This window comes from Anastrepha obliqua, chromosome 2 (assembly GCF_027943255.1).
Source record: "Anastrepha obliqua isolate idAnaObli1 chromosome 2, idAnaObli1_1.0, whole genome shotgun sequence".
Lineage (NCBI taxonomy): Eukaryota > Metazoa > Arthropoda > Insecta > Diptera > Tephritidae > Anastrepha > Anastrepha obliqua.
The window spans coordinates 99,282,005-99,309,745 of record NC_072893.1 but is presented as its reverse complement, the minus strand read 5'-3'; the positions used below and the strand labels follow the sequence as shown (position 1 = coordinate 99,309,745).

Below are 27,741 nucleotides of genomic sequence, written 5' to 3'. Positions count from 1 at the left end.
GCTACCCGACCATGACAAGGTGAGACTAGCGATAATGCGGATAAAGAACAACAAAGCCGCGGGCGCTGACGGACTGCCGGCTGAGCTATTCAAACATGGCGGCGAGGAGCTGGTAAGGTGCATGCATTATCTTCTATGCAAAATATGGTCGGATGAAAGCATGCCTGCCGATTGGAATTTAAGTGTGTACGCCCAATCCATAAGAAGGGCGATCCTGCAATTTGTGCCAATTATCGCCGGATTAGTCTTCTAAATATCGCCTATAAAGTTCTAGCGAGCGTATTGTGTGAAAGGCTGAAGCCCACCGTCAACCAACTGATTGTACCTTATCAGTGTGGCTTTAGACCTGGAAAGTCTACAATCGACCAAATATACACAATACGCCAAATCTTGGAAAAGACTCATGAAAGGAGAACCGCTATACACCAGCAGCACCGTCAGAATTGGGAAGGACCTCTCCGAGCCGTTTGATACCAAACGAGGTTTCAGACAGGGTGACTCGCTGTCGTGTGACTTCTTTAACCTGATGTTGGAGAGCATCGTACGAGCCACAGAACTTAATCGCTCAGGCACAATATTTTATAAGAGCGTACAATTGCTGGCGTATGCCGATGATATTGATATCATCGGCCTTAACAACCGCGCTGTTACTTCTGCCTTCTCCAAACTGGATAAAGAGGCAAAGCGAATGGGTGTGGTGGTGAACGAGGACAAAACGAAGTAAATCCTGTCATTAGACAAACAGTCGATGCACTCGCGTATCGGCACTCACGTCACTGTTGACCGTTATGATTTCGAGGTTGTAAAAGACTGCGTGTATTTAGGAACCAGCATCAACACCGATAACAATGTCAGCCTTGAAATCCAACGTAGAATCTCTCTCAACAAGTGCTACTTTGGACTAAGTAGGCAATTGAGTAGTAAAGTTCTCTCTCAACGAACGAAAACAACACTCTACAAGGCTCTCATCATGCCCGTCCTAACGTATGGCGCAAAAGCTTAGACGATGACAACATCCAATGAAGCGACGCTTGGAGTGTTCGAGAGAAATATTCTGCGGAAGATATTAGGACCTTTGCACGTTGGCAACGACGAATATCGCTGACGTTGGAACGATGAGCTGTATGAGCTTTACGACGACATAGACATAGCGCAGCGAAAAACGATCCAGCGGCTACGTTGGCAGGGTCATGTCGTCCGAATGGATACCAACGCTCCGGCTTTGAAGGTATTCGATACGGTACCAGCTAGTGGTAGCAGAGGAAGAGGAAGGCCTCCTCTGCATTGGAAAGACCAGGTGGAGAAGGGTTTGGCTTCACTTGGAGTTTTGGCGCCGGTAAGCACGAGGAAGAAACGACTGGCTCGCTTTTTAAACTCGGCCTAAATCGCGTAAGCGGCTATCGCGCAATTAAGAAGAAAAATAATGCGGTCACATATGCATTAATCACCCATATATCCACCGAATTAATCTACCCGTTCACATATGGCAGATTACCTGCAAAATTGACAATCAGCTATCAATACTGCTTTGAGAGGATTTTCTTCATAGAAATTATTTTGGTGGCATACTTCGATGTTTTTGGTTTCTTTAATAATTACTAACGATATGAAAAAAATACAAGGAGAAAGAATAGTTAGTTTAATGGGTCAATTGGCTGCTAGTAATAAACAGTTGGCGGAAATCCGTATGCGACGTTTACTGAGGTGGCAAAAAATTATGGCAGCTATACGCATACGAAATTCGATATTACATTTTATGATAAGTAATAAGAGGACAAAGCGTTTGTGGACACACGCTTTTTTCTGCAATATAAATGGATAATTAATAATATTTAACAAACATTTTATTCGAATTATGTCTTTACATCTGTTTTCTTTGCCGGTGTCCATTTCATTTAGTTTTTATTTTGATACTTCTCTTCACATTCTTAATAATAATTATCGATATCACAGAAAACACAGGGTTTTATGTCCAAAAGTATGATTATTATCTAGGATTATTTAATAATCTCAGATTTTCAGGGAGAAATTTTTTATGGGAAATCGCGCTTTTTAATTACGGATTTTGAGTTAAGCGCGAAAAAGTAGATCATCTACTTATATTTAGGTATGTCTGTTGGCCTCTGGCCACGGTCCAGCATTGTTTGACAAGAACTTTATATGTGTGCGTGTCGGGTACTTGACGCTAATATCTAAAATTTTTGATTTTTACCGACAACAAGTATGTGTGACACGACGCCACCCGACTGCACTAACACATACAAAGCGCAGTCAAGCATGTTGTATCGGGACAAGAGGCCATGTGAAACCCATAGTATGGTATTGCTAGATAGGGTAATTGGTATGCTTGAACACAGTCTGAGGAAAAACAGTAATAATACTTTCACATAAAGCGTTTTTCAGTAAGAGCGCTTCCACTTTTTTTTTGAATAAAACACAAACGGTTTGTTTTTTTAACACATATGCTGTTTACTTTCCGTGGGAAAAAAGCCCACCCGATTTTCGGGGGTTACATACTAGTTACTTATTGTTAAAAGTAATATAAAATATCCCATGCCCATTGTTGCCATAATTTTTTCAACCTTATCAAACGTCGCATTCGGATTTCTCCAACTGTTTATTATTAGCAGCCAATTGCGCAATTAAATTAGCTATTCCTTCTCCTTGTATTTTCTTCATATCGTTAATAATAATTAAACAAACCAAAAACACCGAAGTATTCCACCAAAATAATTTCTCTGAAGAAAAGCCTCTCAAAGCAATACTGCCAGCTGATTGTCAATTTTGCAGGTAATCTGTCATATGTGAACGGGTAAATTAATTTGGTGGATTTATAGTTGATTAGTGCATATGTGAATGTATTATTAGAGTAATCACAAGAGCCCACTAATGTCGAATTTGTATATGCTATACAATTTAAGTGGATAGATTTACATATATTCAGGGGGTTCTCAAAGTACCGTAAAAGTCATATAATGCAATTTCGCGAAGTTAAAATATAGTTGATAGCGGTTTCGAGTCCTCTAACCCCATATCTACACTTTCCACTAAATGTGTCTCAAATTTGTGACTTGTGACTAGTGTGGCTTTGTCCCGTATTCTCGTGTGAGCACCTTGCTGCCTTGCTGCCAGGGCGTATCTATGAAGAGGCTTTGCCTGCTGCCTTAACATTGCATTTTCAAAATCGCTTCAAGCAAATTGGGTTGATTTCGCACATTCCAACAGCGTGGTAAATTTAAAATTAGGTTGCGATATTACGAAATGGCAGCTGATGTTAAAACAGTGATGGCAAATGACAATTATGTAAGACAGACATGTTTTAACAGTGAAATTCACGGTCTTCCACTTATAAAAGTTGTATTCCCAATTTACGCTGCTTTGTTAGATTTTAGCAAAATTTTTAATATAACGTAACACGCTTTGAAAAACAGGTTGTAGGAGTGTATCCTCATCTTAAAACATATAACCGCTCTCTTCGGAGGCCTATGCTGAAAACAGTGAACGACGTACGCAGTCCCTAACCGCAGCCCGTAACGCGCACAAAAACTCATCTCGTGACAACAACTGATTTCTTTTAGTTACATATTTACACAATAAATCGGTGTGTGTGTGTGTTTGGTTGTATCTACACAATGTTCCCATTGATATTTTTGCCTACACACTTTGCACTCAGTTACAATTTTTCATTTTTTAATACACCAAAGCCAAAAACCAACAAATGCAAATAGTTCATTTATCTACAATTAACACTATTCAATATTGTTTTTAATTATTTTAATAAAACTTATAATATTTCTAAGTCTATTTTGTAAATCATTTCGAAATGTACTGCTTGGCAACACTGTGTGGTGAGAGAGCAATCAGCTCACAAGGTTTTACGCAAGGCGAATTTATTATAGGTGACAGCAAACACATATAAGTATATCGTATATCAAATATCGTGAAATAAAATCTACGATACTACGATACGGAAGGAAGGAATTTTTCATTTACATGAGGTTCTCATTAGTTTGATCGTAACATCTGGCACGGGACCGCGTTACGTCGTTCACTGTTTTCAGCATTATAGATTTTAAGTAATTTATTGTTCGAGTTGTGTAATATAGCGAAAAGTTGGTGTTGCCAGACACCTCAAATAAAAACTAAGTTCGCGTGTAGTTGTTTGTAAATATGCAGAACTTTTTGCTTTAGGTTAGAATTGAGAAACATTTTTGAAAATATAAACATATTAAATTGAATTTTACAGTAGCGTCGACTAAAAGGGTTTTTGGAAACTTGTAAAATTTTTGCATTGAACCACCTTCCGCGTTAGTGGAGTCTAACTCGGGCTACGCCATCCTCAGTGTTTTTGCGTAGAACTTCTTTCCGCATGGATGGTCCTCGGCCGTGTTTCCAAAAAATGGCCCTCCTCATTCAATTCACAATATTTTTGCGTAGAACTTCTCTCCACCTTAAAACCATCAAACTAAAAATTAAAACGTCATATGCGTGTACGTAGCAAGCATGCACAATCCCATCCGCGCCGTATTATAATATCCCAAGCTGTAGTCAAGTTTCTCAAGGCACTTTGAAAACAATTAATTCCAAATCTATTCTTTCTAGAATATATGGGAGCTATATAGATTATTTCTGAACCGCCCCCTAACATTACCCCGAAGTTTCATTAAATAAGTTATTATGTGTTCCCAAATTGCCCATGTTACATTATACCAAACCCCACACAAATTTTTTTCTCGGCGCAGCAACATTGCTTGCCACACTTTTTGTTAAATTGAGCCAAAATAGTTTTGTGCAAACTGTACACGATGTACATATACGAGGTGTGTTCAAAAATTAACTCTAAGTTTCAAATTTCGCGGGCTACGTACACATCGATTTTCGATTACTATTATTTTTATATATTCGTACACTTTTAGCAATATAGCATGTTTAGTTTTTTTGTGATAGGCATAAATAAGATTTGTGTTTTGCGCGTTCGGCGATTTTCTGCTATCGAAAAAATTTATCAAAGAAGTTGCATTAAATTCCGTGTAAAAAATGGTTGAGAAAGTGAGGAAACTTGTTACGGAGAATCGTGGGATCGCAATTAGGGAAGTTGCTGAGGATGTCCGCATATCGGTTGGCCCATACCATGCAATCTTTTCGGACATTGCAGTCATGAAGCATGTGACAGCAAAGCTCGTTCAAAAATTGCTGAATTTGTACCAAAAACAGCGTTGCATGAGCATCGCTGAGGAATTATGAAATGATCATCGTTCACGATCCAGATTTATTAAAAGGGTCATAGCTGGTTATGACATCGAAACCAAAGCCCAGCTGTCCCAATGGAATAGTCCAAGAGTGCTAAGAGTCGATAGCACAAAATCGCCGAGCATGCAAAACACTTGTCTTATTTATGCCTCTCACAAACAAACTAAACATGATATACCATATTGCTAAAACCGTGAACATATCTTCGAGACGAGTGCACCAACATTCAAAAAATAGTAATCGAAACTCGAATGTACGTAGCCTGCTAAATTTTTAAATTCTACTTAATTTTTTAACCCATCTCATACATAATTTTTAATTCCTTAACAGATATTGTGTGTTTGAACTCTATGTAGACGTGGTATTAGAGCGTTTCAATTAACTACTTTCGTAAGGGTGTGGCAATATTACGACATTTTGCATGTTATTTAGGAGTTTGTAATATTTTGGTGCGTTGTTGAAAGGTGTTTAATAACAAAAATTTCGAAAGCTGTGGAAAGGTCATTAGATTTGATCGCAAAGACGTGACTAAAAATGTTCAACTTAAGCGCTATGATAGAATATACATTGATATAAATCGTATTTTATTGGCAAGTGTTTCTTCACAAATTATTGGCTGGTAGTGTTTCTGGAGTTGACAAATATATTGATATCTTACATGCGTGTGTATTTGTTGAAATGATGTTGTCATAGCTTAAAGCAATACCCACAAATTTGTTAGCAGCGTAAACTAATTCATGAAAACTTTTATATTTTGGGAGTTGTACTAGAGTACATGAATAATTTGTGTGAAATTAAGTATTTTCAAAAGGTTATCGTTTAATGCGAAATTTTTGGGTGTAAGAGGCGTCAATAGTGACCCTGAAGTATAAGGGAGAGCTCGGTAAAGGATTTTTTTTGAAACATTGCAATTTTGCTCTGGGAATTGTATAGTGGTTTTAATCATTTGATTATTGATTTAGGAACCATATATTGTGAAGCTATGGATTAACAATTACAGTTACTCCAAACGGACCGAACTAGTGTGATTCTAGTGAATTTATGTATATGTAATGATTTTTGCGTGTTCTTCAGTAAATATTAGAATGGGGTACAAAAGTTACCATTGAAAGCGGGAGTCATATACCCCCTTTTAGAAACAGGGATGTTGGAGGTTTTTTCCCCAGTTCTACAAGTCAAAACCTCGATCTAAACTTTCCATTACTACCACAATATATTTGTAGGGAGAGAGGGCGTGGCGCCGCCCAATAGAAATAGAAAGGGGAACATTTCCATATGGTGCCCCAGAAATTAAAAAAAAGTGTATAAGGGGGGTTGACGGGGTATTCTACTTTCTAAAAGTGAAAACCTCACCGGTCGCGGGGTTATAGTTTAAAAGTTATTTGATTTCGAAGTTTGTAAAATTGACCAAGAATTCTCCTATTTTGGATATTTCAACAAGCAGAAGTGCTGCCAGACATCTTATAAATAAGCAATATAAAACATTTTAGAAGATAATCAATAAAAATACAAAATTTTCTAGTTTATTTCTATATTATATACGTCTAGGCATAATAAATATATATATATATAAAACGCGGAATTTTTAATTCCAAATTTTCAATATTATTAGTATTTGATATACTTGTTTATACATACATCTATATACATATGTTATATCTAAAAAAATAGCGCCGCAATTTCTTATTCCAAATTTTCACTGTATTATTAATATTTGATATATATATATATATACCTACATATTATATATATGTTTTATTTAACAAAAACAAAAGCACTGATGGTAAAAATTCGGAACAAATATCGCGCGATTTCACCATATTATTAATATTTGATACATATATAATATATAAGTTATATTAAAAAAAAGCGCTACAGGCGCAAATCGTCTCATTATTCTAATAGAAGAGTGTGTGGAAATGATGTTGCTTCGTTTTAATTCGCGTTCACATTGTTTTCTTTGCTTTTGGCCATTTCAGCGATGCTTTTTAGTTATTGTCAATTTGCCTAACATATTTGGAATTTGCAACTTAATTTATGGTATATATCAATAAAAAGTGTAAGAAACGTGTGTGTCAGTTTTAATAATTATTAAAATAAATGTGACAAGTGCACTTATTGTATCAAAATTTGGTGAAGGTAAGAGACAAATTTTATTAACAAATAACTTAAAAACTATTATTAACTGAATAAGGTTGGTGCTAGTTTTAGCAAGATAACCGTTAAATCAACATCTCCTGGGAGTTTCACTGGAAAATTCGTAATATTTCTCTCAAAACAAGTGACGGGTCATCGTAAGGAGTCCTCGCCTTTTTTACTTATACCTGAAAATATTAATTTAGAGATAAAGTGTGGAATATCAATACAATTCTTTCTCTAACCGCTGTTGCTGTTGTTGTTGTTTTAACAGTAATAGAAGCCCCGCCAGTGTAGGGTATGTCATCTAAAGGTAGGCCCAGAAAATATGCTGTTTCGACAGTTTGGGTCCAGAGGGAGAGGGGTGTTAGATGAGTAGGTTTGAGGGGGCATGTGAAAAGGTGGTTAGTGTCGGGCGGGGTGCCTTCACATGCCGGATGTATGTTTGGTATGTCGGGGTCGATTCTGGATAAGTAGGATAGTAGGGATCGATTCTGCAATAGGTAGTGTTTGGTCTCCGATTACGGCATTCACAGGACGGGAGCTTAAGCAGCTGGTGACGGTCTCCCGGTGAATCTCGTTTACTGACTGTTTAAATACTGTTTGGTCTAGTAGATTTCTGTCAGTTTTGACTTGGATCTCGTCGGCATAGTTTAAAATTTTTCTCCTGACGTGCCTAAAAAACGGCTCTGGCTCAAGCAGGTGTCTGCAAGGGTGAAACCTACGGTAGCACCCCAGCAGCAACTGCTTGCTGAGCAGTTAATTGTGCTCCACTACAGGGAGCATTTGTGCCTAATTGTGAAGGTGTTGAATAGGGGACATCAGGAGGCAACCGGTCGCTGTCCGAATGACAGTATTTTGGAATGTATGTAGCTTTGTCCACTGCGTGTCACTAGTTACGGCGACCGGACAGGCGTTGCATAGTTTAGAAACGGCCGACCAATTGCCTTAAATGCCGATAGCAGCAGTTCTTTGTCTTTGCCCAAGTGCTGCCGGCAAGCGATTTGAGGACCTTGTTGCGGTTTTGGACTTTAGTGGCAATTGCGGTTGTGTGGGTTGAGAAGGAGAGCAAACTGTCAAAGGTTACACCCAAGATTTTCGGGTTGTTTACCGTCGGAATTGGTGTGTTGGCAACTTTTACCTTAAGGGACAGTTTGACCTCCTTTGTCCAGGTGGTAAAGAGGGTCGCCGTGGGTTTAGCGGGGGAAAGTTGTAGATTCTTCGCAGTGAAAAAGCAAGAAAGGTCGGTGAGGTAGTTGTTCACTTTGGAGCACAGACCATCGATGTCATTGCCCGACGCCATTTTTATGAAGTCGTCAGCGTATGAGACCAGGGAAATTCCCGCTGGTGGTTGGGGGAGCTTCGAGATGTAGAAGTTGAACAGCAAGGGAGAAAGAACAACACCCTGCGGTACACCTTGCTTTATCTTCCTATGTTTTGATGTTTGATCTCGAAAAATCACTGACGAGTGACGACCACTCAGATAGTTTGCGGACCACCTCTTCAGCCCTGGCGGAAGTGTCGTCTGATAAATATCATCTAGTAGCGTGGAATGGCTGACTGTGTCGAAAGCCTTCTTCAGGTCCAAGGCTACTAGGACAGTCCTCTCGCAGGGGTGGTTTTGGTTAGGCCCGCGGTTTATTTGGGCGTTTATGACGGTGAGCGCAGTGGTGATGCTATGCACTCGTCGGAAGCCGTGCTGATGTGGGGCTAGGGAGAGTTATCGGACGATAAGATTCCCCTTGGTTGGCGGGTTTCCCAGGTTTCAATAGTGGGACCACTCCACTTGTCAGGGATGATGAGAGTGGCCAAGGACAGATTGAAGACTCTTGTGAGAAATCCTACTCCAAATGGTCGGAGGTGCTTCAGCATCAGCACGTTTAGTCCGTCAGGGCCAATGGCTTTAGATGTTTTTGATTTGTTGATGGGCCCCTGAACCTCGTCACCGAAGAAAGTAAGTGGCGCACTGTCGTTCGTCAGTTTGTGCAGCCTTCGGGAGACACGACGCGTGGTTCTGTCGGCCGGAGGATGCTGTGTAAAAAGTCGGCTAAAATAGCTCGCTTATCTCTTCGGGTCCGACGAGGTGCAACCGTTGAAGGTGATAACCACCCCTTCGTTGTGCTTTATCATGTTCGACAGGGACCTAACGGTGGACCAGAGTTTACTCACACCAGTGGTGAGATTGCAGGTCTTCAGGTGCTCAACCCATTTGGTCCGTTTATGTTGATTTACCAGTTGCCGAATCTCGGAATTGAGATCACTTATGCGGGGATCCCCGGGATCGACCTGGCATAAGTGGTCACGCTCGTTTGCTAAACAGGTTGCTTCGGCTGGGAAATTAGGTCGAATGTCCTTGAGTCTTCCAGCAGGGATGAAGCGAGCCGCAGCAGCTGTGAGCACCTTGCGGAATGCGCGTTCGCCTACGCGCACATCAGGGGGAATGGGAAGAGCGGCGAAGGTGTCCTCAGTGAATTCCGCTAAGCCGGCGCAACTAGCTTAACAAAGTTAATGTAGGATCGATGATTCGCGGAAACAAAGTCGGCAGGTCTCTCCATCGAGACGATAATAGTCAAGTGGTCTGATACAAGCGATAGCATAGGTCGCCAGGTTATGCTATTTATCAGACCCGCGATAGGTATTGTTATATCAGGCGAGTTGTGTCAATTGCCCACTACCCTGGCGCGGGCATCGTCGTTCACAATGCTGAATGTCGAATCGTTTATCTGCTTTGCCAATAGATGCCCCCTACTATCGTTTGGCAGGCTTTACTGCCAAAGATCGTGATACGAATTATAGTCGACTACTACCAACGGTTTTCAGCTCTGAGGAGCGCACTAATATCAGGGTGATATCCAGCCGGGCAGTAGGTGACAGGAGTATATGTTAGAGATTTCGAGCTCGGCATCGCCTGACCGGACAGCTACATATGTATACCTTGACATTCTAAGGTGCTGTCGATCAGACGATACTGCACTGTGTGGTGGACTATAAACGCTAGGCCACCACCATTGTCTCGTTCGCGATCTTTTCTGCGCACGTTAAAGCCATCTCTGGTTATCAGGGAGCAGCTAGCGTGCAGCTTGGTTTCTTGGACCGCAGCTATTGGGATTCCGTGTCGGCTCATAAAGTCGATTATCTCTTCTATCTTGCTCGTAAGTCCGTTACGATTAAATTGCAGAAGCTTGGTGCTCCTCGGTGAGACTGGCGTAACTCGGGGGTGTGAGGGATGCGAGGGGTTGCCTTCGTTGGGCCTACTGTACGTTCCGTAGTTGTTGTTGCGGCCTGATTATGTAACGTAGTCAGTTGTTCTCTCACGGGTGGTGCGCAGGCTGGAACATCTCTGAAAGTGGCACCAGCCATTGCAAAAATTGCATTTGACTGATGCCAGGTTCCAAGGTATTCTGTTCTGGCACACGGAACAGACCGTGCGGGGGACCAAGAGGTGACTGTATGTCCTTGCACTGGGTTTGGAGCAGGAGGGAATGGGATGGTATGTGTTGGGGGAGTTATGTTGTTCCGATTGGCTCCTTACCGTGGAGGTATGGGGTGTAGTAGCCGTTGAGGCATCAGACGCCTGCTGGCGGGAGCAACACGTGACCACATACCGGGTGGACCACTCCCTATGTGACTTAAGGCCTGCACAGGTCCTAAGATGGCTCCACCCGTTGCACTTATTGCACCTAACCGAGGTGGAGTTCGGGTGGAGCCGTTTATGGCATACGCAGTAATAGAATACCTCTGGCCCAGGGTTGGATTCAATACCAACCCTGAGGAGAAGTATTTGGAGCAAGATTTCTGCAAGGAGTTGCTCCTATGATGGAATATGTGCGGTTATATGCTGTTCAATAGGCCGGGCTAGTTTACTGGTCGGGGTCTACAAGGGATCTTCAGAGCGTGTTCAATAAGCGGAATGTATTTAAATAATTGACTTTAAAGCAATTAAAGTGTGATCTAAAGGTGAGCATGAACTGGGGAACAAGCTTACTAATCAAGAATGATGGAGACAAAGTTTGACCATCCGAAGCAAAATTGTTAAAGTAATTTCGGCTGCCACGTCATAGGGGATTTGGCAGCAAAATTGTACCCGCTCATTTGATCCGTATTCTTACTTAAGCTCTTCCAATTAGCCGTTCATTCGACGAAGTAGCATGAACAATGGCTGCGTTGTTTTTTTTCTTTTATCACCAACATAATTTGCCTCAGAGTGCTGTAAACAAATCGCTGTCATATCCGCTGAGACGTCAGCACGTCAGCTGATTCCTTCAAAATGGCTGAGAGCCAGTTAACGGTCTGATGTCGGCTTCTGAATGGTCGCTAAATAAACCGTATGTGAATGCGCGTGCATATAAGCTATGTTTATTATGCTTAATGAAAAGATATTGGTGCAATCTGTGTAGCGGTATCAAATTATTTCATCATGTAATATATACTATAGGGTGGGCAATGTAAAATTTGAACATTGTCATTTATGAATGAAAAATAATATCGTTAAAATGACTGCCACGACTGGCTTTACAGTAGGCCAGTCGATCAACCCAATTTTTAAGCACATTTTCGATTGTTTGGGCTCCAATTTCATGAATGGCAACTTCGATTTCGTGTTTTAAAGCATCAATCGTCTCTGGATGGTTCGTATAGCATTTGTCCTTAACGTTCACAAAAAATAGTCCAGCAGGCTTAAATCATAGCTCCGAGGCGGCCAATTGATATCGGAATTCAAAAACGGTAGCCAAAAGTTCGAGTGTAACTTTGGCAGTGTGACAAGTTGCACCGTCCTGTTGAAACCAAATGTCGTCCATGTCATCCTCTTCAATTTTTGGAAACAAAAACTCGTTGAGCTTGTCACGGTAACGCTTGCCATTAACTGTAACCGCGGAAGAAGAAAAAGACTCACCACTTTGGAAATAGGTATTCAATATTTCCAAATTTTGTTCAAGCGTATAGCGTCCCATTTCGTAAATGTCAAACCTTTAAGTAAATTATAAACACATTTGACATGCCATTTGTGTTACCATTCTCAAAAAAATAGGTGGTTCAAAAAGCAAACACTATATGGCCCACCCTTTATATATATATAATTGTCGCGTACACCCTTTTTTTATGAGGAGCTTTTTTATGGCAAAAATACACTCGGAGGTTTGCCATTGCCTATCGAGGGGCGACCGCTATTAGAAAAAACCTTTTCTTCATTTCGGTGTTTCCCCGAGATTCTTACATACGTTCTTTCTGTGAATTCCGAATGGTAGTCACGCGCGAACCCATTCGGCTACGGCAGTCGCTTTTCATCATGTATTACTGCATTTAAAAGACGACGGAACGACATTGAATGAAACCGATGCGGTGCAGTAACTATCAAGGTGCAACGTCGAAAAAGGCTGAGTTGGGCACAAATTTGAAATTAATGCTGTATTTGGCAACTGCTATCATATTGATTAAAAACTGATAAATTAATTAAATCTGATGTGCGATTCCTTGGCGCAGACATTAAATTGCGAAAAATATTGCGTGCGCTAGATGTGAAGGGTGCTAATGGACTTGGCACAATCTGTAAGTAAATCATTTGGATGACTATGAGAATTCGATACAGTTTTATACGTTAATGAAAGAAAAGCCTTACCAGTTTGTCAATGTTTCCTCCTGGAAGCTACATTTGGCTCACGAATCAGCCGTTTATAATTTCAACACGTATAGATATTTTATTGTGAGCAGAAATGTTTTTTTTCCACAGAGTGTAGGCCAAGTTAAATTGCGCAATGGCCTACTTACTTTCTAGAAACCTCCGCTCACCTGAGTGGTAGCAGCATGTTCAAAATAAGAAAATAAGGATCACTCAAATGTTTTTTATGAGAAACTTTTTCATGGCAGAAATACACTCGGAGGTTTGCTATTGCCTGCCGACGGGCGACCGCATTAGAAAAAACTTGTTCTATTATTTTGGTGTTTCATGCACGGAGATTCGAGCCCACGCACTTTCGAATGGTAGTCACGCACCAATCCGTTGGGCTACGCCTGCCTACTTTACTACATTTAATAATAGTTTTGCGGAGCCTCCACTTTTATCATGCTTCAGTCATCCATCGGAACATTGCGGTTATAAGCTTGTAGGTATGGAATCAGCTGTTTGGCTTCGAACTCCATGTTCTGTATCCAAATGCGAGCCCTCGGCCGTCGAGGGTTCTCGCAGGCCGTAATTAGTTTGAGTCTCAAACCTTCCCAGTCGTTCTGGACTTTACCAACAACTGTTTGCACGAAATCAAGGGAGAGTTGATCATCGCATTTGATCACCCTGTATCCGCGGACCACCTCCAAAGAGTCAAATCCTGGCCCTTGACAATGCAGGTTTACTGCGGTTCGATATTTCGTTCTGTTTCGTACGGTCACCTGCCACGCCAGGGGGCTGCACATGTCGCCATGTGCGGTGACCAAAGAGGATTTCGGGGAAATAACCGGTCAGCCGTGGCAGCGCCCCATAGAATACAGCCTAATTTTGTCTCCCGGCTGCCAAACCCACCCAATAGGAATGGGTCGCATCACACCTTGGGTTGTGGGAGTTTTTAACGAAGTTTACATCTTCGACCTGTGGGGTTCGCGGGAGATGTCCTCCTACCACACATATCTGGGAGGGGTTCCCCTATCCGCCACCTGGGGACGCACCCTCTAGGGATAACAGGTTCCCCCAGGGGTTGTTAAGTGAGTTTTCGTAAAATATTTTTCGAACGGTAAATTTCGCGAACCAACAGGCAACAATAACGGGCGAATGAAATGTCAAAGCAAAAACATGAATTCGCTTTGATGGCGGCATCAAATGGCGAGACAGAACTTGCCCATGGCAGCCGGTTTTACGTTACCTGAATCACTCGGGGGGTTTCTCCCCGCCTAGGGTTGTCACCCTTAGTAAACGAGCCCTGTCTAGTGCACCGTACAGAACTTGCCAGAAGATGCGAGCTATCAGATATAGAAATTATGATATTTATTAAGAACATGTAGGTAGGTAGGTAGGTAGGTAAGATGGCAAGAGTACCCCAGGTACACTACAAGTAGCACTTACGTGCCGTTTTGATACCATAAAGTGGACCACTACCTGTGAAAGGATTAAGGGAGGAGATAAAACCGTCTACAGCCATCCAGTGCTGTTGATGTAGCGGAGGGGAGAAAAGGGATCTAGGCTGGAGAATTTCATCAAGTCATCCCCAAAGGGCACGCTGAGGAATCTCAAGCGCCTAGCCGCCAAAGCCGGACATCTGCAGAGAAAGTGTTCCACAGTCTCTTTCTCTGCAGGATCCCCACAGCTTCTGCAATGGGGGTTGTACGGAATTCCAAGCTTCTCCGCATGAGTGCCGATCACCCAGTGGCCAGTGATCAGCGCAATGAGTTTGGAAATTGAATGGCGGGGGGTTCCCATCACCTTAAGCGTTCTGTTTATATCGTATTGAGGCCATAGTGCTTTTGAAATGGCACACGATGAGACAGACCTCCATCTGTCTTGCGCTTTTCTTAGAAAGAAGTTGTGTAGTTTCCCTTTAACGACGGCCAAGGGGATATCGATGTCTGAGAAGAGGGCAGCTGGATCGGGTTCTGCCGCCCCCTTCCTGGCAAGCTCATCGGCAATTTCATTTACCTCTATATTCCCGTGCCCAGGAACCCAGATGAGGGGAATGTTTCCTGCACGTTTGAGGCGTTTAAGTTCCTCCTTACAGGAGTTCACGAGAAGAGAGCTGCAATACGGCGACGACAGTGCCTTGATTGCAGCTTGGCTATCGGAAAAAATACTAATGTCTCCCTCCCAACAGCGATCCCGAAGCATTTTGCATGCCTGCAGGATCGCGAAGACCTCTGCTTGAAAGACGCTGCTTGTCTCCGGCAGTTTATAAGAGACCGAAATGCTGGCTGATTTAGAGTAGACCCCCGCTCCCACTCCAGACTCCATTTTGTCAGTGAAAACAGAGGCATCTATATCCGCACCAACTCTCCCCTCTTTCCATTCTTGCCTGCTCGGAAAGATAGCCCTAGCACAACCCCCAAAGCACAGTTTGCGGATGGAGAGGTCGGTGCGAATATCAGAGAAGGAAGGGGAGATCTGCTTCAAGATGCTGCTATGTCCTACAGGAAGTTGTCTCCAAAGGCCAAACTCCTTCAGTCTAATAACACTCTGAGCAGCAATGGATTTAACTTGCAGATCCACAGGAATTAAGTGGAGAATAACGTTGAGCGCAGCGGTGGGACATGTTCTACAGGCACCAGTGATGCCCACACATGCAGTTCTCTGCACTCTCTCTAATTTAGAGAAGTTGTAGCCCTTCTGAAGAGCTACCCACCAAACTAGGCAACCGTATGTCAAAATTGGCAGAACCACTAAGTTGTACATCCAAAGTACGACACGTGGCTTGAGACCCAATTTTTTGCCGAACATAGATTTACAGGCGTAGAAGGCTATATTGGCCTTCTTTACTCGATTTTCTATGTGCAGCTTCCAGTGGAGCTTGGGGTCAAGTATTACACCAAGATACTTGACTTCCGATGAAAGTGTAAGACGCTGGTTGTTAAGTCTAGGAAGCTTAATTCCATTTTTGGACCGAGATGAATCTTTTAAGTTACTGTAAACAACACAAATAGCGCTGGTATTTCAAAACTTTGCGATACAGCTGTCAGTTGCCAGATTGCAACACCAGGGTTGCCAAATGCCGAAATATAAAAGGCACCCCTCGTATTCAGTCATAAGTTAAACGTGTAAGCGAGTGAACGAAAAATAATAGAGTAATTCTGTCTTAAGGTGAAGGTGTTCACGTAAAGTAAAGCAGTTAAGTATTGGAAACAAAGTAAAGCAAGTTGTGTTGCTATTAATTTGTCACTTTTATTTGATAATCCAATGATCGAACTCAGAGGACTTATTGTTAGAGATTTATTTGGATTTTAACGTAACAATATGTACAATGTTTTTCACGGTAATGTTGTTTCGTTAGTTTTTATTGAAATATAGTTCGTACTATTACATATATAACAAATACCATGTAACCCAGAGTTTCAAACTTTGTACAAAATGGATGAAAAATCGGCAAATTTATTCATTCAGATAAATTTGTTTTTATTTTCCATACATTTTAAGGGTAAAAAAATATTGGTTACTTGCTCTAGCACCATCTTTGGCATATTGTGATAAATCGGTATATGTGACAATCCTCTCCTCTCGTTGTTTTCCATATCAGCTTCTACTGTAATCTCGGCCGTTCTCTCTGATGATAATAACCAGAGCTCGAGAGGATGACCTTGGTCTCCTATCAACCAACTTCCTTGCCTATTGTTTGATCTAAAAATATGGCTACGTATGAGATGCGAACGAATATTGGAAGTAGTCTATATTTTGGAGTCATGAGTTACTTTATTGCACAGGGAAAAAGTTGAGTTTTTGTTTAGCAACCGGTAGAGTTGTGTGAATCTATTTTTGATTTGATCCTTCTTACTTTGAATGTGATGCTTCCGTAGTAGTTTGCTGTCCAGATGTATACCTAGGTATTTCGCAGATAAGGATGTAAGAATAGGAGTTCCTGGGTATGAAGTACCTTTTTGTTGTGTATATAAGCTGCTGCGTTTTTAGAGCATTTATTTTAATATTCCATTCTTTGGTTTTGTTAAATATTTGTTGCATCTTCTTTGTAGCTTTCGCTAAGCTTGTATGTCCGTAAAATAAAACTGTGTCATCTGCGAATGTAGCCAACATTGCATTTACGTCAGTGGGCACCAGTATGTCAGTAGTGTATAGATTGTAAAGCAGTGGCTCGAGAACGCTATCCTGTAGAATTCCTGCTGTAATTCCGATCCGTAATGTAACTTTCCAGTTGCATATATTGTTAGGAAGCACTAGTTTTAACTTAGTGATCAGTCCTTAGTGCCAAACATTGTCAAAAGCTTGTTCTACGTCCAAATAAATGCCAGCCCCAAACTTCTTTGCGTCTAGCTCACTTAATATTTTATGTGATACTCGATGTATTTGTTGTATTGTCGAGTGTTTTTTTTTCTGAATCTAAGTTAATGGTCACTTTGTTTTGGTCAATAATTGGTCTTATTCCCATAATGAGCAGCTTTTCGAATATCTTACTCATAATAGAAATGGAAAGGATATGGCGGCCGCCGTAGCCGAGTGGGTTGGTGCGTGACTACCATTCGCAATTCACAGAGAGAACGTAGGTTCCAATCTCTGTGAAACACCAAAATTAAGAAAAAGTTTTTTCTAATAGCGGTCAGTCCTCGGCAGGCAGCGGCAATGGAGGAGCTCGGCCAAACACCCAAAAAGGGTGTACGCGCCAATTATATATATATAATATAATATATATATATATAATAGGAAGTAGGCTAATTGGTCTATATGATGATGTTATTGCCGGTTTGGGAAAAGCAATTATTTCCGCTATTTTCCAAACCTGTGGAAAATATTTAAGCTTAACCATAGCGTTAAATATGTTGCATATGTAGGTTATTGTGCGAGATGGTAGTTGTTTTAATATAAGTCCTGTGATTTCGTCAAATCCAGGGGATTTTTTTGGTTTTATATCAGTCTTTATTATTTTTTGGATTTCTCATGTAGTCACCGGTCTTAATTTATAATCTTGAATATAAGTTCGTTCTGATGCAAACGGGAATGTATTAGGAGTTGTAGGGCTTGAAAATATTTCTGCGTAATAGTCTGCTGGTGTTGCTGCCTTTTCTTCATCCGTTCTTGCCCAGTTTCCGTTTTCCTTCCTTATAGGCGATTGGTGAATTGTTTTGCTTAGAAGCTGTTTGGTTGCTTTCCAGATTGAGTAGTTATGAGCTGCTTCTTGTATGATGTCATTAATGTTAAAGCAATTTGTAATTGTAGATTTAAATCTATATAATCACGAAATGATTTCCAGTCAGTTTTTCCATTTGTTAGTTTATTAGGTTTTCCTGCCCTACTAACTTTTTCTCCGTACGTTAGTAGGATTGGTAAGTGGTCAGATGAAAGGTCGTACAGGCTTTTTATTTCGAAAAGATGACAGTCAAATTTTTTACGACGCAAAAATCGAGTAAGTCAGGTGTTTTATTTCTGTCAGTGGGCCAATATGTTGGTTCTTCCATACTTATGTGCTTTCCCCTTATAGATTGGATTGCTTGTAAGAGATTCTTCCCTTTTTTATTTGTAATTTTTGAACCCCAAATTGTATGCTTTGCGTTACAGTCTCCGGCACATATGAATCTATCACCGAGACTATTAAAAATTTGTAATCATTGTTCTGCAGAGATTTTGTGTTTAGGTGGGCTGAAAAGTGCAGATATTGTGAATACACTTTCCATCACTAATTTGAATATTTGTAGATTGGATAAAATCTTTTTTGAAGTGCCCCACCTCTGTGAATTTTATTGTATTTTTAATTATTATTGCTGTTCCAGCATGCCCTCTGCCCTCTGGGTGGTTTGTATTTATTAATGTGTATCGCGAAATTTTGAAGCAATGTTTGAAGTTTGTTGAATTAACTGCTTTAGCATATCCTTTATTTCTTCCTTTCCATCGTTTTGGTTGTTGTTAATGGGAGTTTTTACAGGTAGCTCTAAAGCCCTACTCGGGGTTGGCGTAGCAGGATCGTGGGCATTATTTCTTTTATGGCGTAGAGCTGGGAAACGTTGTATTTTGAGGGCCTTATAGATTTCGCGTCCTTTGTAATTGGCAGTGTGATTGCCTGAGCACAGAGTACACTTAACTTGTCCCTCTGTTGTTGTCACAGTGCAATCAAGTGTTTTGTTTTTACCAGCACATTTAACGCATACGTATACGCACATGTATATCATGCCCAAGATCACTAAGTGCAATTTTAATTTCTTCAGGGTCTGAAAATGGGTGCAAGTTTCTTAACACTACCTTCAAGCTCCTTTCTTCTTTTAACTTAAATGTGTAAAATTTAGTTTGTTTTTCTTTTAACATTTTAGTTACAGTTGTGTAGTGTATCAACTCCTTTGTTTGTATTCTTACTTCATTATTTCGTAAAGTTTTAAGAATGTAATTCTTACCAATTGCTTGGATGAGGGCAGAGTTGAGAGCTTTTATTTGTTCGACGACTTCTACATAGATTGGCGGCGGTTTCGAAATTTTCACCGTTTCTTTTGTTGTTGAAGTCTCGTCTGTATTTTTGTTTTGGTTATAGGAATTTGTTTCTAGCCCACTGTCGTTTTCTTCAGCTAAAAGTTCGAACTTGTTCGTTGAAGTTGGTGCACTAAGACAGTATTTTTGAAGGGTTGTTTGTGTAGTGTTGGGTTCAGGTTTTTTTGAAGGTGATTGCTTGTCGTGAGAACGTGATCGTTCTTGGTTTTTTCCTGTCCTGGTTGTTTTTCTTCGTTCAATGTGTATGAATGTGTATTTACTTGCGTGTATTTTGTTGTTGCTGGTGTTATTGGCGCCGAATTAGTTGATATAGAGAAAATAAATTCATAATTATTTATTCCATTTTTTATTATATATCGATTCCAAATATTTCTTACATTTTCTAAATTAATACTGTTAAACCCTTTTCTGTTCATAAACATATTCGAAGAACGTACGGGATTGTTGGAGGGTTTAACAAGAATTGCCACGCATGTACCATACAATCGATTGCACCAATGCACCACCTATGCTTTTCTACCAAACTGCTTCAAAAAATTGTAGAAAGGAAAATATTATATTACTAATTCCAAAATTACTGTTAAAATACGTTAACGTACGCATTTATTACCGATAAATCTACAAAATTAACCTACCCGTTCACATATGGCAGATTGACTGCAAAATTGACAATCAGCAGTATTGACAGCTGTGAAAGGGTTTTCTTCATAAAAATTATTTTGGTGGAATATTTCGGTGTTTTTGGTTTGTTTAATTATTATAAACGATATGAAGAAAAGACAAGCGGAAGGAATAGCTAATTTAATTGTGCAATTGGCTGCTAATAATAAACAGTTAGAGGAAATCCGTAACCGACGTTTACTGATTCTTTAAAAAATTATGGGGCAATACGCATTCGATATTACATTTTGTAATAAGTAAAAAGAGGACACATGTTTATGGACAAACGCGTTTTGCCTGTTATATGAATGAATAGGTAATAATATGCCTATGCCTACAAACCTGTTTTCTTTGCCGACATCCATTTTATTTAGTTTTAACTTTGCGGTTTTTCTTCACACTCGTAAAAATAATGATCTGTTACACAGGAAACACAGAGTGGTATGTCAAAAAGTATGGTTATTATCTAAGATTATTTTATATTCTCAGATTATTTGTATGGTAAATACCGCTTTTTAATTACGGATTGGGAGTTCAACACGAAAAAGTAGATCTTCTACTAATATGTGAACGTTGTTGTTGTTTTAACAGTAATAGAAGCCCCGTGAGTGTATATCACCGATCGTTTTCGTCTGGCTCATCTAATGGTAGGCCCAGGAAACAAGCTGTTTCGACTGGTTGGGTCCAGAGGGAGAGGGGTGTTAGATGAGTAGGTTTAAGGTGAAGAGGTGGTTAGTGTTGTGCGGAGTATCTTCACATGCCGGACATATGTTTGGTATGTCGGAGTCAATTCTGGATAAGTAGGAGTATAACCTGCTACAGTATCCAGACCGTAATTGTGCCAGTGTTACACGTGTCTCACGGGGAAGCTGGAGCTCTTCATCTGCAATAGGTGGTGTTTGGTCTCCGATTACGGCATTCACAGGACGGGAGCTTAAGCAGGTGGTGACGGTCTCCCGGTGAATGTCGTTTATTGAATGTCTAAATACTGTCTGGTCCAGTAGATTTCTGTCAGTTTTGTCTTGGCATAGTTTAAAAGGTTTCTCCTGACGTGCATAGGAGGCGGCTGTGGCTCAAGCAGGTGTCTGCAAGGGTGAAACCTACGGTAGCACCCCAGCACGAACTGCTTGCGGAGCAGTTTATTGTGCTCCATTACATTTATGCCTCATTGTGAAGGTGTTGAATAGGGGACATCAGGAGGCAACCGGTCGCTCTCCGAATGACAGTATTTTGACATGTATGTAGCTTTATCCACTGCGTGTCACTAGTGCCAGGTGACCAGACAGACGCAGCATAGTTTAGAACCGGCCAATTGCCTTAAATATCGTGACTGATCCACGAGGAAATCAGGACAGCAGTAAGTAAGTAAGTAAAGGGCTTCTTGCGTAGTCCATTGGAAAGCAAAGTGGTTAAATGGTGATTTGTCATTTTTCATGACTTAGGCGGCCGCCGTAGCCGAATGGCTTGGTGCATGACTACCATTCGGAAGCGGAGAGAACGTAGGTTCGAATCTCTGTGAAACACTAAAATGAAGAAAAAGTTTTTTCTAATAGTGGTCGCCCCTCGGCAGGCAATGGCAAACCTCTGAGTGTATTTCTGCCATGAAAAAGCTCCTCATAAAAAATATCTGCCATTCGGAATCGGCTTGAAGCTGTAGGTCCCTCCATTTTGTGTAACAACATCAAGACGCACGTCACAAATAGGAGGAGGAGCTCGGCCAAACGCACAAAAGGGGTGTACGCGCCAATTATATATATCTACAGTCTGCCACTTAAATCACCGTACTCTTGTTATATTTGCACAAATCACCCTGCAACTTGGCCAAATTTTGGTTAAATTTGGTTAAAAAAACTTTGATATAGGCTAATAAAGCAATATATTTTCTTCTAAGGTACAAAGGAAAAACAATTACTTTTAATTTTAGTCTCATATTATTGCAACAAATGTATACTACACATACTCAAATATTGGCGTCAACAAAAGTCTACGTACTCTTAATTTCTTGCGCTGTCTGACCGCAGCGTTCTTCTTAGAAATAACGGGGATTTTTGAAAAATGTCTGCAGTAATGAGTAAATTCATTATAGTTGGCGTGTTTTACTTGAGCTGGACAAAATATTCGATTTTTATAGACAAAATGCCTCGAAAAGAGTTATCACTCGATGATCGTGGAAAGATCCAGCATTTCCACACAAAGGAGCAAAAATCTTATGCAGAAATAGTTAAGATTATGGGTCTATTCAGACTGTCATTGGGGATTTAAATACGAAGGGGGCATTAAAAATAAGAAAAGATCCGGCCGGCCACCTGCATTTACCTATTGTGATAGGCGCACAATAAGGCATCTGATGGACAAGGATGCGTTTTGTAGCGCAGTGCAGATTTCGTCAGAGCTAGGACGCAACATTGCCAAGGAGGTGCACCCAGAAACAGCCCGTAGAGCGATAAAAACATATAACTTTAGGTCCTTCACTCCTCGCACGTAAATTTAAATAATAGGAGGAAGCACTCAGAGTTTACCAAAGCGTATGTGGACAAATCAATTAACTTCTGGCGGAAGGTCATCTTCTCAGATGAGACACATACACTAAATACAAAAAATACCATAAAAACCGTAAAAAACGGAATTATTATTATGATTTGGGGCTGCATAGCTGCATCAGGAGTAGGAAATTTGGAATTTATCGACGGAGCGATGGACCTGTACGTGTATATTAATATTTTGAAAAAAAAAGATGAAGAGCAGCGCCGAGAAATTGGAAATAGTTTCCGATTTCTATTTTCAGCAAGACACCGACCATAAACACAAAGCAATGAACACAAGGCTGTACCTCGCGTACAACACTCCACACCTTTTGGAGACGCCACAACAGATCCCGAATATCAATCCGATTGAACACGTGTAGAATATGCTGAAAAAAAAATAAGAAAGCACCACGTAAGCAATAAAAACCTCCTGCGAGAGGTATTGTACCAAGAGTGGTGAGCAATGGATTCGAATTACATTGAAAAACTGGTGATGTCAATGCCAAATCGTCTCAGAGAGGTGATTAAGATCAAGGGTTATCCCACATGATAAAGGGTGTTTTTTTAGAGGTTAGGTTATTGTAAAGATAAGGGTTTGCCATTATGTTTTAAAAATGATTTCGGGCAAGTGGCCGCCGCGGCTGGCTCGAATAAATTCCAGCCGAGAGTCCCAATTTTCGACCACTTTTTGCAGCAATTGGGGCCGTATGTCAGCAATAACGCGCCGAATATTCTCTTCCAAGACGTCAATCGTCTCGGGCTTATCTGCGTAGACAAGCGACTTCACATAGCCCCACAAGAAATTGTCCAGCGGTGTTATATCGCACGATCTTGGAGGCCACGCCACAGGTCCACGGCGCGAGATAATGCGCTCACCAAAAGTTTCCTTTAATAAATCGATTGTTGCGTTGGCCTGTTGGAACCATGTAGCGCCGTCTTGTTGGAACCAAAGGTCGTCCACATCAACATCGTCCAATTCAGGCACGAAAAAGTCATTATTCATGGCTCTATAGCGCTCTCCATTGACTGTAACATTATGGCCGGCTTCATTTTTAAAGAAATATGGACCAATGATTCCCTCTGCCCATAGAGCACACCAAACAGTGACTTTTTGAGGATGTAACGGCGTCTCAGCAATGGCTTGTGGATTATGTTCACACCAAATGCGACAATTTTGCTTATTGACATACCCATTCAACCAAAAGTGAGCTTCATCGCTGAACAAAATTTTCTTGTGAAAATCGGGATCGGTGGCCATCTCGTTTTGGGCCCAAATTTGCACGATTTGCAAACGTTGTTCAGGTGTAAGTCTATTCATTATGAAATGGCAAACCAAACTGAGCATAAATCAAGTGACAGCTGTCAAAAAGACCATCTACGAAAAAAGTAGTGCCAACTTGAAAACCTAACCTCTAAAAAAACACCCTTTACTAAGTTAAAAGTTGTAATGTATAATAAGTTTATATTAGTTTGTAAGAGTACGTAGACTTTTGTTGACGCAGATACTGAAGTTCCTTTTGGTTTTAATTAATAATCTTACATTAAGTTTGAAATCTTATTATTTTTATTTCATTATTTAAAAGAAAATATATTGTTTTGTTAGACTGCATCAAAGTTTTTTAAAATAAACAAAAATTTGGCCAAGTACAGGGTGATTTGTACAAATATAACAAGAGTACGGTGACTTAAGTGGCACACTGTATATATAAGTAGACAAATGGTTGTTATGTTATTTTCTCATAACATTTGTACATTTGCCATTAAAAATATAGTGATGTACATGGTAATTTTAAATAAGAAGCTAGTTAATGGCATTAAATGTTCATTGAAAAAAGCAGAATTAATTACATTTCCTTGTGTAATTTAAAAAAAAAAAATGCCGTTTTGTGTAACTTTTATCTAATTTTTTCATTAAAACTGTATTTTCTCAAAAACTTAAGCTGAAGTAGAATAAAGGTATTTTCATTGGAGTTTTCTAAATATTCACATTTTTAATATGCGTGAATTTGACCTTTGAGCTTCAATATTTCCTCCGTTGCCATCATCATAAATTTTTGTATTTTAGTATTTACTTAAATGGATATATTGTTACGTTTTTATCCAATTAAACGTCTCTCTATAATCTCAGAGGAGATTATAAAAGTCACAAACTAATGACAACAAAATTTGTGTATTTTATAGAATGTCAATTCTTTCTCACATTATTCAACTGAAGACTGATTACCTTCTGCTAAGCAGAGGTGCGTTTAATAACTATCGTAATTGTTAGATGTGGCTATTTAAATATATATATATATATATTATAAATAAGTATTATAAGTATGTAAAGAAACTGAAATGATTTAAAAAAATTCTCTATTATAAGAAAAGTTTCATATTAAAATGATTTCAAAGTCAAGAACGCATTATTAAAGAATAATAATAAAAGAAAATGTTTGTCGAAATTAATTAATTTCCAAACCGAGTTCATACAAGATAAAAACACTTGAAAAATCAAAGGAAAAAAATTAATAAATGAAAACGAAATACACGAAGAAAAAAGTCAAACCAGCGATTTCAAATAAAAATAATTTAATTCAATTCAAAATATAACACCAGAAATAAAAATAAGGAGCTACCGTAGTAACGGTACAGACCAGTACAGTTCCATGTCGAAATACACTGTTTAGTCGGTCTATATAAACTCAAATAGTGATCTCGTAGACGGTGGGATGCACTGGAGTTGTGTGGATTTTCATCCCGCCAATTAAATAATAGTTAATAAAAAAGTTCTAAAAAGGTTAAAAAAAAATTTCTACAGAATGCATTACTATGAATTTAAAATTTGATCTTCGACTTTCGATAATCAGTGAAGACCGAAAATAAAATACAACTCATAATGATGACCAAAAATAAAATGTTAGCTGATATGGAACACGTCAAAAAAAGGTTAAAAATGAACAAACATAAATTGGACGAAAAAAACAAAATCGCTAGAAATTAATATTACCGGAACATTTAAAATAACAAAGAAAAAAAATAATTAGTAACGAATTAAAATTTAATAATCATATTGAATATACAGTGGTGGTTACGAAGGTAGCACTTTATTCCAAGTCGACATTATTTCTATAGTTTTCTTCTTAGCTTAAATATATGATTGCCTACATTTTTTGGGCAAGTTGTTTACTAAGTATAAACAAGTACAACTATAATCTGTGTCTATTAGTAAGCATGACTAAAAAGTTAAAAATTTTACGAAAATGTGTAGTTATTTAAATTTCGTACAAAGTTTGAATCTTTGAATAATTGAGTTGTAGTGTGAAATATATTTTTATAAAAGAATTAAAAATAAGTAAATATATAAATATGTAAAACATTGTATTATAAGTATGTCATGCTCCTAATTTCAAACCAATATATCTCGTTTTCTCAGTGAAGTCATTGCTTGTCTTGCTTTCATGACTTCGTTTACTGGGTGAGTCGTCATTTTGACCTCAGGTTTTGTATCTAATTAATTAATGCGACATTTCTTCCACCCAATGTTTTCTTTTTCTTACATACGTATGACTGTAAAGAATCCACATCTGGCTTCATTAGCACATTATATGTAGTATAATTCCTTTTCTTTTTTCACATGAACAATTTTACGAATTTAGGTGTGCATTTAAAAAAAAAATCATTTTTTACCATCTCAATGAGAAGCTCAATTTCGTGTTTAAAACACATTGTATACACCCTCTTGGCTTGGCCACATTAACCACCTTAATTCCGTAGCGGTCGGTAATTTAATTCGCAATCACGTTTTTTAGCTCCGAATCGTTTTCGCTTTGTATGATAATTGGTTTTTTTGTTCTCGTGCCTTTGGCACTTTGTTTAATTTGTATTTCCACCGAGGTTGATTATTTTATTTCTTCATATTGTTGACTAACATTTCACTTCACGCCATAGCTTCGCATAATCTTGGCTCTCCCTTTTCTCAATATCAGCTATCAACTTAATTTTTTCACTTCAATTATGATTGCTTGACATGCTTTTGTATTATTTGTATTGCATCTTGCGTTCGTTGAATTTCTTTATTGATTCCAGGAGATCATTGGCACTTTTTTAGACTCGTGAATAACATCTTTACACTATGTCTACTTTCTAACCAAAATGTGTGTGCAAACCAAAAAAATGCTTAAAAGTTTCTGTAAAACTTTTTGTGCGTAATAAGAATTATGATACTTAGTTTCAAATAGTTACTTATATTATAATACGTTCACATAAAAGTAGGGGATCGACTTTTTCGTGATTAACTCCCAATCCGTAATTAAAAAGCGAGATTTACCATACAAAATTTCTCTCCCAAAATCTGAGATTATAAAATAATCCCAGATAATAACCATACTTTTTGATACAACTCTGTGTTTCCTGTGTAATAGATCATTATTTTTACGAGTGTAAAGAAAAACCGCAAAGTAAAAACTAAATAAAATGAATGCCGGCAAAGAAAACAGGTTTGTAGACATAATTCTAATACAATTCTTGTTAAATATTATTAATCCTGCATTCATATAACAGAAAAACAGCGTGTATAATAAATGTGTGTCCTATTATTATTTATTATAAAATGTAATATCGGATTTCGAATGCCTGCCATAATTTTTTGAAACTTCAGTAAACGTCGTTTACGGATTTCCTCCAACTGTTTATTATTAGAAGCCAATTGCACAAGTAAATTAGCCTTTCCTTCTCCTTGTTTCTTCTTCAAATAGTAATTGAACAAACCAGAAACACCGAAATATTCCACCAATATAATTTCTATGAAGAAAAAGCTTTCACAACAGTATTGACATCTGATTGTCAATGTTGCAGTTAATCTGCCATATGTGAACGAGTATATTAATTTTAGGGACTTATTGGTAATTAATTCATATGTGAACGTACTTTTAGTTTCATTTAAGAGTTGCAAACATTTTTTGTGTGAATTGTAAGAGAAATAAATTAATTCGCAATAGAAACAATACGAAAATCTTATTCAATTTATAAGTTCATATATATTGTATGTCGTACCGACAAATTCGATAAATCGACATCGTC

The 27,741-nt window shown here is 39.2% G+C and overlaps 1 protein-coding gene across 5 annotated transcripts in view; it reads left to right on the top strand.

Annotated features, from left to right (window-relative positions):
• The first annotated feature begins 5,649 nt into the window (after positions 1–5,649).
• LOC129237796 (uncharacterized) overlaps positions 5,650–27,741 on the top strand; it is a 47,422-nt gene continuing 25,330 nt past the window's right edge. Inside the window, exon 1 of one of the 5 annotated variants that reach the window (XM_054872733.1) lies at positions 5,650–5,750. Coding sequence is in view for 2 of the 5 variants with exons in the window: in XM_054872730.1 (XP_054728705.1) it covers positions 25,559–25,608 (50 nt within the window). In the remaining 3 variants the exon portion in view is untranslated. Of the gene's footprint in view, positions 5,870–25,524; positions 25,609–27,120; positions 27,159–27,741 lie in introns of those variants that run through there. The other 4 variants (XM_054872734.1, XM_054872732.1, XM_054872730.1 and 1 more) reach the window with 4 other exon arrangements.